The following is a 12,038-nucleotide window of genomic DNA, read 5'->3' on the forward strand; positions in this document are numbered from 1 at the left end:
ACTTAAGTAGCTAGTTCTTACTCCCTGACTGGCCCTGCAGGACACAGTGATTCTTTCCCTGGAGACAGAGACAAGAAGATGACACTGAGTCACCACAATCTCTCTTCTGGCATCAAAAATGAGAAAGAAAATAAATGTTACCCAAACTCATTGGCTTTCAAGAAAAAACAGTGGCACTGATAATTACTTGGTTCTAAGTATTGTACAGGCAAAGGAGAACACTTAATTTAATAAATTTAACAAATAAATGAGAACAAAGCTCATTTGTGAGCTTGAATGATGTGAATTTGAATGATATAAAAATGAGAATAAAATCATGTTTGTGATCCCATGACCACTGTGTGTTCTCCTTCCTTACTTGGGAGCCATAGTAGAAGGAGGCAGAGGAGCTGAGCTGCTGACTCCCTCTTCATGCTTCCCCAGTACAGATTCTTGGGGTTGGGAGAGACAAGCTGATTAATATGGGCTTTGAGCACCAGAAACAGGACAGAGGTGGGCAAAGGGAGCATGCAAAGCAGGGTGGCCTTTGGAGGAAAAGCTGAACTTCAGCTGCTGAGATTATTTCAATGGCTCATGACATAGGATGTTCCTCTGTCACATCATGGAAGAATATTCAGACTCAGGGGTAGGTGGTGTCCTTAATGGGTGATGGAACAGAATCACTTCACTTTCCAGTCCTTTTATCTCCTCAAGCTCAAAAGATATTGGCTCTCCATGCTTCAGTAGGAGGGGAGGAAGTATGTCCGGGACATTTTGTGTACCCCCTGATTTATCTTGTTCCTTTAGCCAAAAGAGTTCATTGTCTCTTAAATGGGTCACAAGCATTCCCACCACACCTCCTCTGCTCACTCCCACCAACTGAACACTATCTTTCCAACTAAAATATATCTTAAATATAAAGGTCACATTCATGGAACTTGAAACAAGAGGCTATAGGCAAATGCCTTCTTTATTCTGTTAGAGGAAGAAAACTAGACATGTGTGCCAGGGTCTTCTCTAGGCCTGGGACCTAATGCAGAGAGGCTAAGCCTTTTTTTTTTTTTGCATTCAATTCTATTTGTTGTTGTAGTAGTAGTAGTAGTAGTAGTAGTAGTAGTAGTAGTAGTAGTAGTTGTTGTTGTTGTTGTTGTGGCAAGGCAATGAGCGTTAGGTGACTTGCCCAGGGTCACACAGCTAGTAAGTGTCAAATGTCTGAGGCCAGATTTGAACTCAGGCCCTCCTGAATCCAGGGCTGGTGCTCTATCCACTTTATCATCTAGCTGCCCCCTCTATTTGGTTTTTTAAATTTTAAGAACATTTTTATTTAAAGTTTTGAGTTCCAAATTTTCTCTCCTTCCATTCCTTTCCTCCTCCCTGAGACAGTAAGCAATCAAATATAGTTTATGTAAGACATTTGTTAGAATATTTTTAAATCGACTAGCCTAATTTTGGGGGGACTGAAGCTGACTGGAGGACTAATCTGGGACTGTTGACTGACTGGCTATCTGACTTTGTTAATTTAATGTGGGCCGTTTATAAAGTTCCACCACACTGCTCCCAAACTGATAGACTAAAGATTAAGAATCTCTTAACTAAATAATCAAAGCAGAGTTTATTTATGAGATACCATTTAAAATCAAGAATACAGGGAAATAAAATGTACAACCTGACTGCTTTCCTGTGGTCTCTTTCCACTGTGTCTCTTTCCCACCTGCTGTGCTTTGAACTTCTTGAATAAGATAAGGGCCTTAGCTGCCTCCGGCCTCAGGGCACATTACACTTTCCCTGGTTTGTATTAAGGCCTGTAACCTTGTCAGCCCCGTCTCTCCTTTTCCAAACTGAACTCTCCTCCATCCTTGTCCGCGCTCCCCTCTAGTCACACCCTCTTTCTTGTCTATCTTGGCCGTCCTCCTCTAGTCCCTCCTCCCTCTTTTGCTGTCTAACTCCCAGGTCTATATATATATATACCTTTTCTTCTCTCCACTCAAATCTCAGGGCTTCCTTCGCCCCCACAGACCAAGCTAATCTGCCAGCCAGGGCTGCGGCTGGTTGGGGGAGGGGGCGGTGCACTCCCACTTCACGTGCCTCAGCACAGGCTATCTGGGATCTTTCAGATAGCTCCGCTCAGGTTGGAGGGAGCTGGGGGCTTTTTTCCCCCCCAGCTGTCTGACCTGGTGTCTTGTATAGCCCACGGGGCTTTTTCGTTCATCTGAAGCTGAGGAGGAGGGGGAGAGACCCTGAGGGCCTAAGGCTTTCTAATCTCAGCCTAAAGGTAGGGTCCCCAAATCAAAATAAATTTCCACATATTTCAATAGCAGTTATTTTGTATGAGAACACTCAAATAAAAGAAAAAATGAAAGATGGAAAATGAAAAATAGCTTGCTTCTGTCTGTATCAATCAATATCAGTACTTTCTTTGGAGGCACATAGTATGCTTCATCATTAGTCCTTTGGGATTATTGTAGAATATTTTATTTCTGAGAATAACTAAGTCCTCCATAGTTCTTCATCAAACAATATTGTTGTTACTGTGTACAGCATTCTGTGGGCAAAAAATGTTACAGTGTTTACTTCACTATATGCATCAGCTCATATAAATTTTTCCATATTTTTCTGAAATTATTCAGCTTGTCATTTATATTTAAGTACAACCATATACCATAGTTTGTTTAGCCATCCCCCAATTGATGGACATTCCCTTTATTTCCAACTTTTAACCATCAAAAAAGAGCTGCTATAAATATTTTGGTACAAATAAGTCCTTTTCCCTTTTTAAAAAATGTCTTTGGGATATAGACCTAACAGTGGTATTGCTGGATCAAAAGGTATGCATGGTTTTATAGCCCTTTGGGTATAGTTCCAATTTGCTCTCCAGAATGGCTGGATCAGTTCAGAACTCTACCATCAGAGCATTAGTGTCCTAGTTTTCCCACATTCCCTCCAACATCTAACATTTTCCTTTTTTGTTATCTTTGCCACTCTGATAGGTAAGACATGGTACCTCAGAATTGTTTTAATTTGCATTTCTCTAATCTATATTGATTTAGAGAACTTTTTCATATAACTACATATGGCTTTGATTTCTTTGTCTGAAAACTACCTGCTTTGGCCATTTATCAATTGGGGAATGACTTATGTTTTTAGAAATTTGACTCAGTTCTCTATATTGAGAAATGGGACCTTTATCAAAGGTACTTGTTGCAAAAATTCTTTCCCAATTTTCTGATTTCCTTGTAATTTTGGTTGTATTGCTTTTGTTTGTGCAAAAACTTTTCAATCTTATATAAGCCTTGATGCATATAATTGTGGCTCACTAAAGAATGAAGCAGTGAGGTGTAGTAGCAGCAGTACAGTATAAGAACAACAATGTGGCAAGTTTTCCTAGTGACAAGACATGGTACCTGATCTCAGGGACCACCAGTTCTGGAATTTCACTGCAAAAGATTTCATCCAGAGGGTAAGCACAAAGGACTGTTGTTATGCCAAGCTCAGGGCAGAGCTTGCTTACTGAGCCTAAGCCCTGGTTTATCCTAATCATAAAAAGAGAAGAGTGGTCTTGGCACGGTGATGTTGATAGGTGATAGTTTAGTCTCTGCTTGAAGAGCTCCATGGAGAGGAAATCCACTGCCTCTCAAGGCAAATTAATCTAGGTGGATTTTTTTTGTCATTGAGTCATTTCCTATCTGACTCTCTGTGACCCCCTTTGGGGTTTTCTTGGAAAAGATCCTGGAATTGATCATCATTTCCTTCTCTAGCTCATTTTACAGATGAGGGAACTGACCAAACAGGGTGAAGTGACTTGGCCAGGGTCACACAGGGAGTAAGTGCCTGAGGCCAGATTTGAACTTTTCTTCATAACTACAGGCTCAGCACCACAAAGCTGCCCTCTTCTGACTTTTGTATAATTCTAATTTTTTAGAAGATTTCCTGACAATAAGCCTACATTTCCCACTTTGCACCATTTACCCACTGTTCCTGGTCTTGCCCTCTGAGAACAAATAGGAGATGTTTAATCTCTTACACACATGATGCACCTTCATACTCCTCAAGATGGATATCATGTTTCCCCTCAGTCAGTCTTCTCTTTTGGCCAAGTATCCCATTTCTCTCAACTGATCCTCTTACGTCATAGAGTCAAGTCCTTTCACCATCCTAGCTGCCTTCCTTTGGATAATCTGCAGCTCATCAATGTCCTTCTTAGACCATAGCACCCTGAGAGTACTTCAGATGTGCTCTGACTAGGGCACTGGGATTGCCTCCTTATTCTTGGAAGCTATCACCCTCTTAATGCAGATCCATCTTGTATTTGGTTTTTGTGGCTACTACTCCCCACTCCTGACTGATTTTGAGCTTGCAGCCCAGTAAAAACCCCAGGTATTTTTCAGAGCTATGCCTGATCTGTACTTCTCCCATCTTCTATGTGAGAAGCTGACTACTTGGATCTGAGTGCCAGATTTTCCCCTTTTAAATGTAATTTTATTGGATTCAACCCAGTGCTCTAACCTGACAAGAGTTGTGTGGATCCTGACTGTCATCCAGTGTTACCTATTCTCAGACTTGGGTCATCTGCAGAATTGATGAGCATGCTATCTATGTCTTTGTTAAAGTCATTAATTATAATGTGAAACAGCACAGAGCCAAGCACAGGTCCTCAGGTACTGCACTGGGCAATATCCTGGCACACTGACATAAAATCATTAATAATCATTCATCTCTTTGGATTCAGACCATTCAACCAGTTCTTAATTCATTTGATTATGTTATTAATTAATCTATATTTCCCCCTCTTCTCCACAAGAAGAGTATGAAGTGCTTTGACAAAAACTTTGCTGAAAACATAAACTACATCCTTAGTATTCTTCCTGTTTGCTTAGCAATCTTGTTTAAAAAAAAAAAGAAATGACATTAATCCAACATGATCTATTCTTGTTGAAGCCATGCTGCCTCCTTTTGTTGATTCCTTTCCTTTCTGCATGGTTTGTACCCACCTCTTTAATGATGCATTCTAGAATTTTCCCAAGAATCAAAATGAAGTTGCTTGGCAATAAATAAATAAATAAATAGCTTGTAGACTCTGTTCTCTTAGCTTTTAGGAAATGTGGGGAAGTATTTGCCTTTCTTCAGTATTGTGGTACTTCTCTCACTTTCCATGATCTTTTTGAATATCTCTGACAGTAAATACGTAATCACACCTGTAGTTCATCTGCACCAAATCACTTGAATTAATCAAGGGCAGTTGGATGCCCCTTTACTGTCTCCTTACTTTTCTTGGGCATTCACTGTGAATCATTTCTGTTCTGAAGTTTCAAGTACAGATGTCACTCTCCTTTAGAGAGAAAACAAAATAAAATAAAAGTTGAGATCTTCACTGTGTTGTCAGTTAACAACCTTTCTGTTCTTTGATCTTCCTTTTTTCTCCCAACATGACTGAACAAGAACAAAAGCAGTCTATTTTGGTCATCCTCAGTCTTCATTACCAGTCTCAGCTTATTCTGAATTTTAACATCCCTAATAAAATGTTTCTAGGACCATACAAGACTCATATATTGATTCCTTCTTATCTGGTCTTGCTTTTCTTGTCTTTGCCTTCCTTCCTTCTTTTCTACCTTCTTTTCTTCCTTCCTTCCTTTATTTTTTCCTTCCATTCTTTCCTTTTTCCTTCCTGCACTTCTTTCTTTCTTTCTCTTTCCTTCCTTCCTCTCTCTTCCTTCCTTTCTTTTCTTCTTCTTCCTTCTTTTTTCCTTCCCTTTCATTCATCCTTCCTGCCTCTTTGTTTCTTTGTTTCATTCTTTCATTCTTCCTTCCTTCCTTTCTTTCTCTTCCTTCCTTCCTTCCTTCCTTCCTTCCTTCCTTCCTTCCTTCCTTCCTTCCTTTCTTTTTTTTTCTTGTAACTTGTTTGTTGAATTTGCCATGGATACACTTTGGTCTGTCCAGATAAAATTCATTTTTCTTCATGGTTGGAATTTTTTCTTTCTCTCTTTAACATTTCATTGCTGAGCTTCTCTCATTCCTTTTTGGCTGACTTCACCATAAAGCATTTTACTCCATGGGACTACACCTCTAAAACTTTCCTCTGAACCACTTCAAATGTGCTTTCTCAAAATCTAGAGTACAATTAGATTGTTTGTTTTTGCAGTTTGGTTTAAAAGTAAAAAATTCCATAATATACATTCTCCTATCCTTTGCTTTGATATTAAAATATATTTTCAAAGATGAGCAGATTTTGATCAATTTATCATGAATATACATGATAATATCAAAATTATAGCTTAAGCACTTTTCCTTCAGAATACTTAAAATCAGTCTAAGGCCAATGTGCAACTTTACATTCTGATGAGAAAAAAAATTTTAAATATAATTTTTTGCACCTAAATGAAAAATCACATTGCTGATATCTTTACAGTATATAGCCAAACATACCTCTAGCAATGAAACATACCTAAATTATATTGGGAAAAGTTTATAGGGGGGAAAACATGAATCATTCTTTTTTTTTCCCATGGTGATGGGGGTTAAGTGACTTGCCCAGGGTCACACAGCTAGTAAGTGTCAAGTGTCTGAGCACAGATTTGAACTCAAGGTACTCCTGAACCCAGGGCTGGTGCTTTATCCACTGCACCACCTAGTTGCCCCCTTGTGAATCATTCTTTCAGAGAAATGAAGGGGACAAATGATGCAGGTTTACTTAGAAGAATCACTAAATGTAGCAAAGTAATTATAGGTTTTCCCTCTTTTGCAGGCTAAATCTTATAACGGATTAAAAACACCCCACACTTTTTAGAAAAATATTTTCTCTAACCTAGGGAAACAATAAAGCAATACATGTCTGTCATTTAAGAGGGAAGTAAGCTCTTGCATTCTATAATTTCCAGTTGAGTGACAGTCATGCATTAGAAAAGGATGTCAGAAGTGAGAAGACATTTTCAGTAATTCCCCCCTATCATGCTGAAAATAAAAATACATGGTAAAATTATGAGGTTGTGACATGAAACACATTTACCATAATACATATTGTATATCTGACTACCTTTTAATTTTCCTGGGACTATTTTCTCCTCAAGCAATAGGTATCATATGCAATAAATCTTGCCTCTTTGATTTTCAAAATAACAATATCTGAGAAGAACAAGAAAAGATAGATACCCCCTCCCTTCTTTCTGAATTTTTCCTCTTTCCATCTTTGCAGAAGTGGTAGGTTTTTTTTTTTTGTGGAATATGACTTACAGTGTTTGAGTCAATAAATGTGTTTCTTAGATTTGCTGAACTGCTTTTTCTCTCTTTTTATTCCTTGTTAGAAGGGATGATTCTTTGCATAAGAAAGGGGGAAGAGCATGTGTGTGGGGAGAGGCAATGTAAAAACAAACATCTATAACGTTTGAAAATACAAACTAATATGTTGTCAGATTCACTGAGCATTTGAGAACAACTCAGAGCAGCACACATTTGGCCTCCAACACTTACTATCTTTGTGACCCTGAAAACATCATTTAAACTTGTTTAAGGATCAACTTCCTCACCTCTAAAATGAACGAAAGAAGGAAATGAATAACGACTGGAGGATCTTTGCCAAGAAAACCCCAAATGGAGTGAGGAAGAATGGAACAAACCTAAACAACAGGGCACCTACAATTTCTTGATTCTGTTCTCTTCTGTTTTTTGTTTTTGTGGGGCGATGAGGTTTAAGTGACTTGCCCAGGGTCACACAGCTAGTAAGTATCAAGTGTCTGAGCCGGATTTGAATTTAGGTCCTCCAGAATCCAGGGCCAGTGCTCTATCCATTGTGCAATCTAGCAGCCAGGGAGGGGCGGGGCTCCAAACCAAGGAGGGGCGAGGCTCCAAGCCAGACAAGACCAAGAGGGGAGGGGCGGACCTACAATCCAGGAGCCGGAAGGGGCAAGTTCATAGCATGCGCAGCAGTAGCAGAAGCCTCCGGACCACGATTCCCAGAAGGCCTTGTTCACCTGGGGAGCTTTCCCCAAAGAGTATGGCCCGGCCTTTACATCACTTCCGCCTTATCTCTTTCAGTCTCTTCCCTGCTTACCTGTGGTACTTTCATCTACACGTGGGAGCAGAGTCAACTGCATCCAAAGGTGACGCCCCCGCACCTGGAGGCTGGCTGTAGGGGTGCGGCGGGGTCGGAGTATCCGGGTCTCTTTGGGGAGCACGGAAAGAACGGGGGAGCGTCCCACAGAGGAAGAAGGAAGCCCTTGAGGGGCCCCCCATAAGCAGAGGGCGGCCATGGGGTGGGGGCGGGCCGGCGGGCTGTGGAGGCGGAGCCAGATTCCAATCCAGCCTCCCAAGGCCCTGGACTCCAGAGCCCAGTCAGGCCTTAGTCCTTCCATTCCTGCTCCACGTCTGGTCCTGGCCCCGCTTTCACTAGGGCTTCTCCTCCTCCCCGCATCCTCCTGGCTGTCACCTCCTCCGGGAAGCCTCCTCTGATGCTGCTGGTGACCCGGGCGCTCCCTTTCCTGAAAGTGTCACCTCTGTGTCGGTGCCCAGACTTCCCTGTCGCCTTGTCCCTCCCTCGCAGCATCCTCCTCTCGCTGCAGAACGTCTCCTGGGTACCACTTCTTCCAGGAAGCCTCCTCTGCTGGCCGAGCCATCAGGGCCCTCTGACTGTCTGGCCTCCTGGTTTCTCTCTAAGGGGATGGTCTCCCAAAGACCATGTTACCTCTAGCAGAGAAAGGAATGTTTCCTGCTGCTCTTCCCCTCCCCCCAACTACCCCCCTCCCCAGTGGAGAAGCGAGAATTTCTAGCCTCTGAGTAGGGGACCCAGAGAGCTTGAGCTGGGCTTCTCATGATTCTCCTTTCCTCTCCAGAACCTTGGCCTCTTGTGGCCTCTGCTCTTCCCCAGTAGGTGCTTTCACTGCGCAAGGGAATGGCTCCTGTGCTCCTGACAACCATGCCTGGAAAGGTGAGTGGGAACTGCTGCTTTCCTGAGATATCTGTCACTTTAAAGACCATTGGATACATTTCTTTGTGGTAGACGACGCTAGAAACTGTGGGTATCACAGAATCATCTATTTAGAGTTAAAAGATAATACAGAAGTCACCTATTTATCCTCGCTTTACAAAGAAATTACCTTATCTTTACTTTGATTTTTAAGACATTTAACAATTTGGGGGTTCCAAATTTTTTCCTTCCCTCCAGCCCCTCCACCACCCACTGAGAATGCAAGCAATAGGGTCCACATAATGCATGGGAAGTCATGCAAAACATTTCCATATTAGCCATGTTGCAAAGTGAAAAAAAATGCTTTAATCTGCAGGAAGAGTTCCTCAGTTCTCTTCATTTTTCATCATGAATCCTTTGGAGTTTTCATGGATCTTTGTCTGGATCAGAGTGGTTAAGTCTTTCACAGCTGATCACTGTTACAGTATTGTGTTCACTGTACAGAATGTTCTCCTGATTCTGCTCAGTTTTCTTTGCCTCAGTTCATACAAGTTTTTTCAGATGTTTCTGACACCCTCCTTTTAGCTAATCTGAGTATTAAATTGAAGCTATAGTCATGAAAAAATGTTCTAAATGACTATCGATTAGAGAAACGCAAATTAAAACAACTCTGTGTTACCTTTACCACCTATCAGATTGGCTAATATGACAAAAATGGAAAATATAAAAAGTTGGAGAAGATGTGGGAAAATTGGAATATCACTACATCGTTGGTGGAGTTGTGAACTGATTTAGCCATTCTGGAGAACAATTTGGAACTGTGCCCAAAGGGCAGTAAAACTGTACATCCCCTGTGATCCAACAGTACCACTACTAGGTCTGTATCCCAAAGGGATAATAAAAAAGGGGAAAGAACCTACATATACAAAAATATTTATCCCTGCTCCTTTTGTGATGGCAAAGAATTGGAAACTGAGGGAATGCCATCAATTGGGGAATGGCTGAACAAGTTGTGGTATATGAATGTAATGGGATACAATTGTGCTATAAGAAATGATAAGCAAAGTGGATGTCAGAAAAACCTGGAAAGACACAGGAAGTGATGCTGAAAGGAGCAAGCAGAGCCAGGAGAACATTGTACATAGTAACACTAACATTGTGTGATGATCAGCTGTGATAGACTTAGCTCTTCTTAACTGTCAAGATAATGGAATGTGAACTGGGGGAGCAGATTAGGACCCACATTTAGAATTTTAAATTACACATAACAATACAGTGATCCAAGACAGTTCCCAAGGATTCATGATGGAAAATATTATCCACATCTAGAGAAAGAACTGATGGAGTCTGAATGCATATTGAAGCATAGTATTTTCACTTTGTGATTGGTTTTTTTCATGTTTTTTTTTTCTTTTGCTCTTTTTTTTTTTTTTTACAACATGACTAATGTGGAAATATGTTTAAGATGTATCATGTCTTTTAGATTTCTTGCTATCTTGGTGAAGAAAGGGGAGGGAAGGAAGGAGAAACATTTGGAACCCCAAATCTCAGAAAAAATATTTGTTGAAAACCATCTTTTTATGTAACTAGGGATGCGGCAATACTATTTATGTATATATAAAAAAAACCCAACCAAACAGACGTGATTTGGAGGTAAGCAAGTGATGAGGCAAGGAAGAGCTTGGTGATTACTATGAATAAGGGTGGCTGAGAAGGCTAAACAGCTAAAATCTTGCTTGGCTTTAGTTTTCTCAAATGAAGAATGATGATCTTTGAAGTGGGATGGAGAGCCCCAAAATTGTCGATAGCCAAATCATTCACAATTCTTCAGCACACTATATTGCTGTTACTATGTACAGTGTTCTCCTGGTTCTCCTTCTTTTACATTTTATCAGGTAGTGTATGTCTTTCTGTGTTTTTCTGAAATCATACTACTTGTCATTTCTTATAGCACAATAATATTCCTTGACAATCATATGCCATAACTTGTTCATCCATTTCCTTATTGATGTGCATCCCCTTGATTTCCAATTCTTAGGTACCATAAAAAATGCAGCTATAAATGTTTTTATACAGATAGGTCATTTTCCATTTTTGGAATACAGACTTAGCAGTGGTATTGCTGGAGCAGAGGGTAGGAAGAGCTTTATAGCCTTTTGGGCATAGTTCCAAATTGCTCTCCTGAATGGTCAGATCATTCACAACTCCACCAACAATGCATTGGGAAAAGAAATTAGTGTCCCAGTTTTCCTACATCCCCTCCAACATTTATCAGTTTCCTTTTTTGTCATATTAGACAATTTGATAGGTAGGAGTGGTATCTCAGATTTGTTTTAATTTGCATTTCTCTAATCCATAGACATTTAGAGCATTTTTATGTGACTAGAGATGACTTTGTCTGAAAATTGCCTGTTCATATCCTTTGACCATGTATAAATGGGGGAATGATTTATATTTTTACAAATTTGGCTCAATTCTCTATGTATTTGAGAAATCAGACCTTTGTCAGATACCTGCTGTGAAATTTTTCCCCCAGTTTCTACTTTTCTTCTAATTTTTGTTGCATTGGTTTTGTTTGTATAAAAACTTTTTAATACTATGTAATCAAAATTATCTATTTTACATTTCATAATGCTCTATATTTTGTTTCGTCTTAAATTCTTCCCTTCTCCATAGATCTGATAGGTAAACTATTCCCTGATTTCCTAATTTGCTGATGGCATCAACCTTTATATATAAATCATGTACCCATTTTTACCTTTGGTGTATGGTTTTGAAGTGTAACTAGTTTCTTCCATGCTCTTTTCCAGTTTTTCTATCAGCTTTTGTCAAATAGAGAGTTTTTTTCCCAAAAGCTTAGATATTTTGATTGATCAAACACTAGATTACTATGGTCATTTACTTTGATGTCTCATGTATCTAACCTCTTCCATTAATCCAGAACCCTTTTTCTTAGCCAGTACCAAATTGTTTTGATAATTGCTACTTTAACAATATAGTTTGACATCTGTTACAACTTGGCTGCCTTCCTTCACTTATTTCATTGATTCCTGTGATATTCTTGATCTTTTGTTCTTCCAGATGAATTTTATTTTCATTTTTTCTGACTCTGTAGAATATGCAGCAGAACAGTGGCGAAACCCAGTTTTTTTTTTTTTTTAGTGAG

The 12,038-nt window shown here is 40.0% G+C and overlaps 1 protein-coding gene across 1 annotated transcript in view; it reads left to right on the top strand.

Moving 5' to 3' along the window:
- Positions 1-7,955: 7,955 nt before the first annotated feature.
- Positions 7,956-12,038, top strand: part of LOC122741054 (zinc finger protein 420-like) — a 60,125-nt gene continuing 56,042 nt past the window's right edge. The window contains exons 1-2 of the mRNA XM_043984105.1: positions 7,956-8,069; positions 8,799-8,893. Coding sequence (XP_043840040.1) covers positions 8,858-8,893 — 36 coding nt within the window. The 5' untranslated portion in view covers positions 7,956-8,069; positions 8,799-8,857. The remainder of the gene's footprint in view (positions 8,070-8,798; positions 8,894-12,038) is intronic.

Source organism: Dromiciops gliroides, chromosome 2 (genome assembly GCF_019393635.1).
Source record: "Dromiciops gliroides isolate mDroGli1 chromosome 2, mDroGli1.pri, whole genome shotgun sequence".
Taxonomy (NCBI): Eukaryota; Metazoa; Chordata; class Mammalia; order Microbiotheria; family Microbiotheriidae; genus Dromiciops; species Dromiciops gliroides.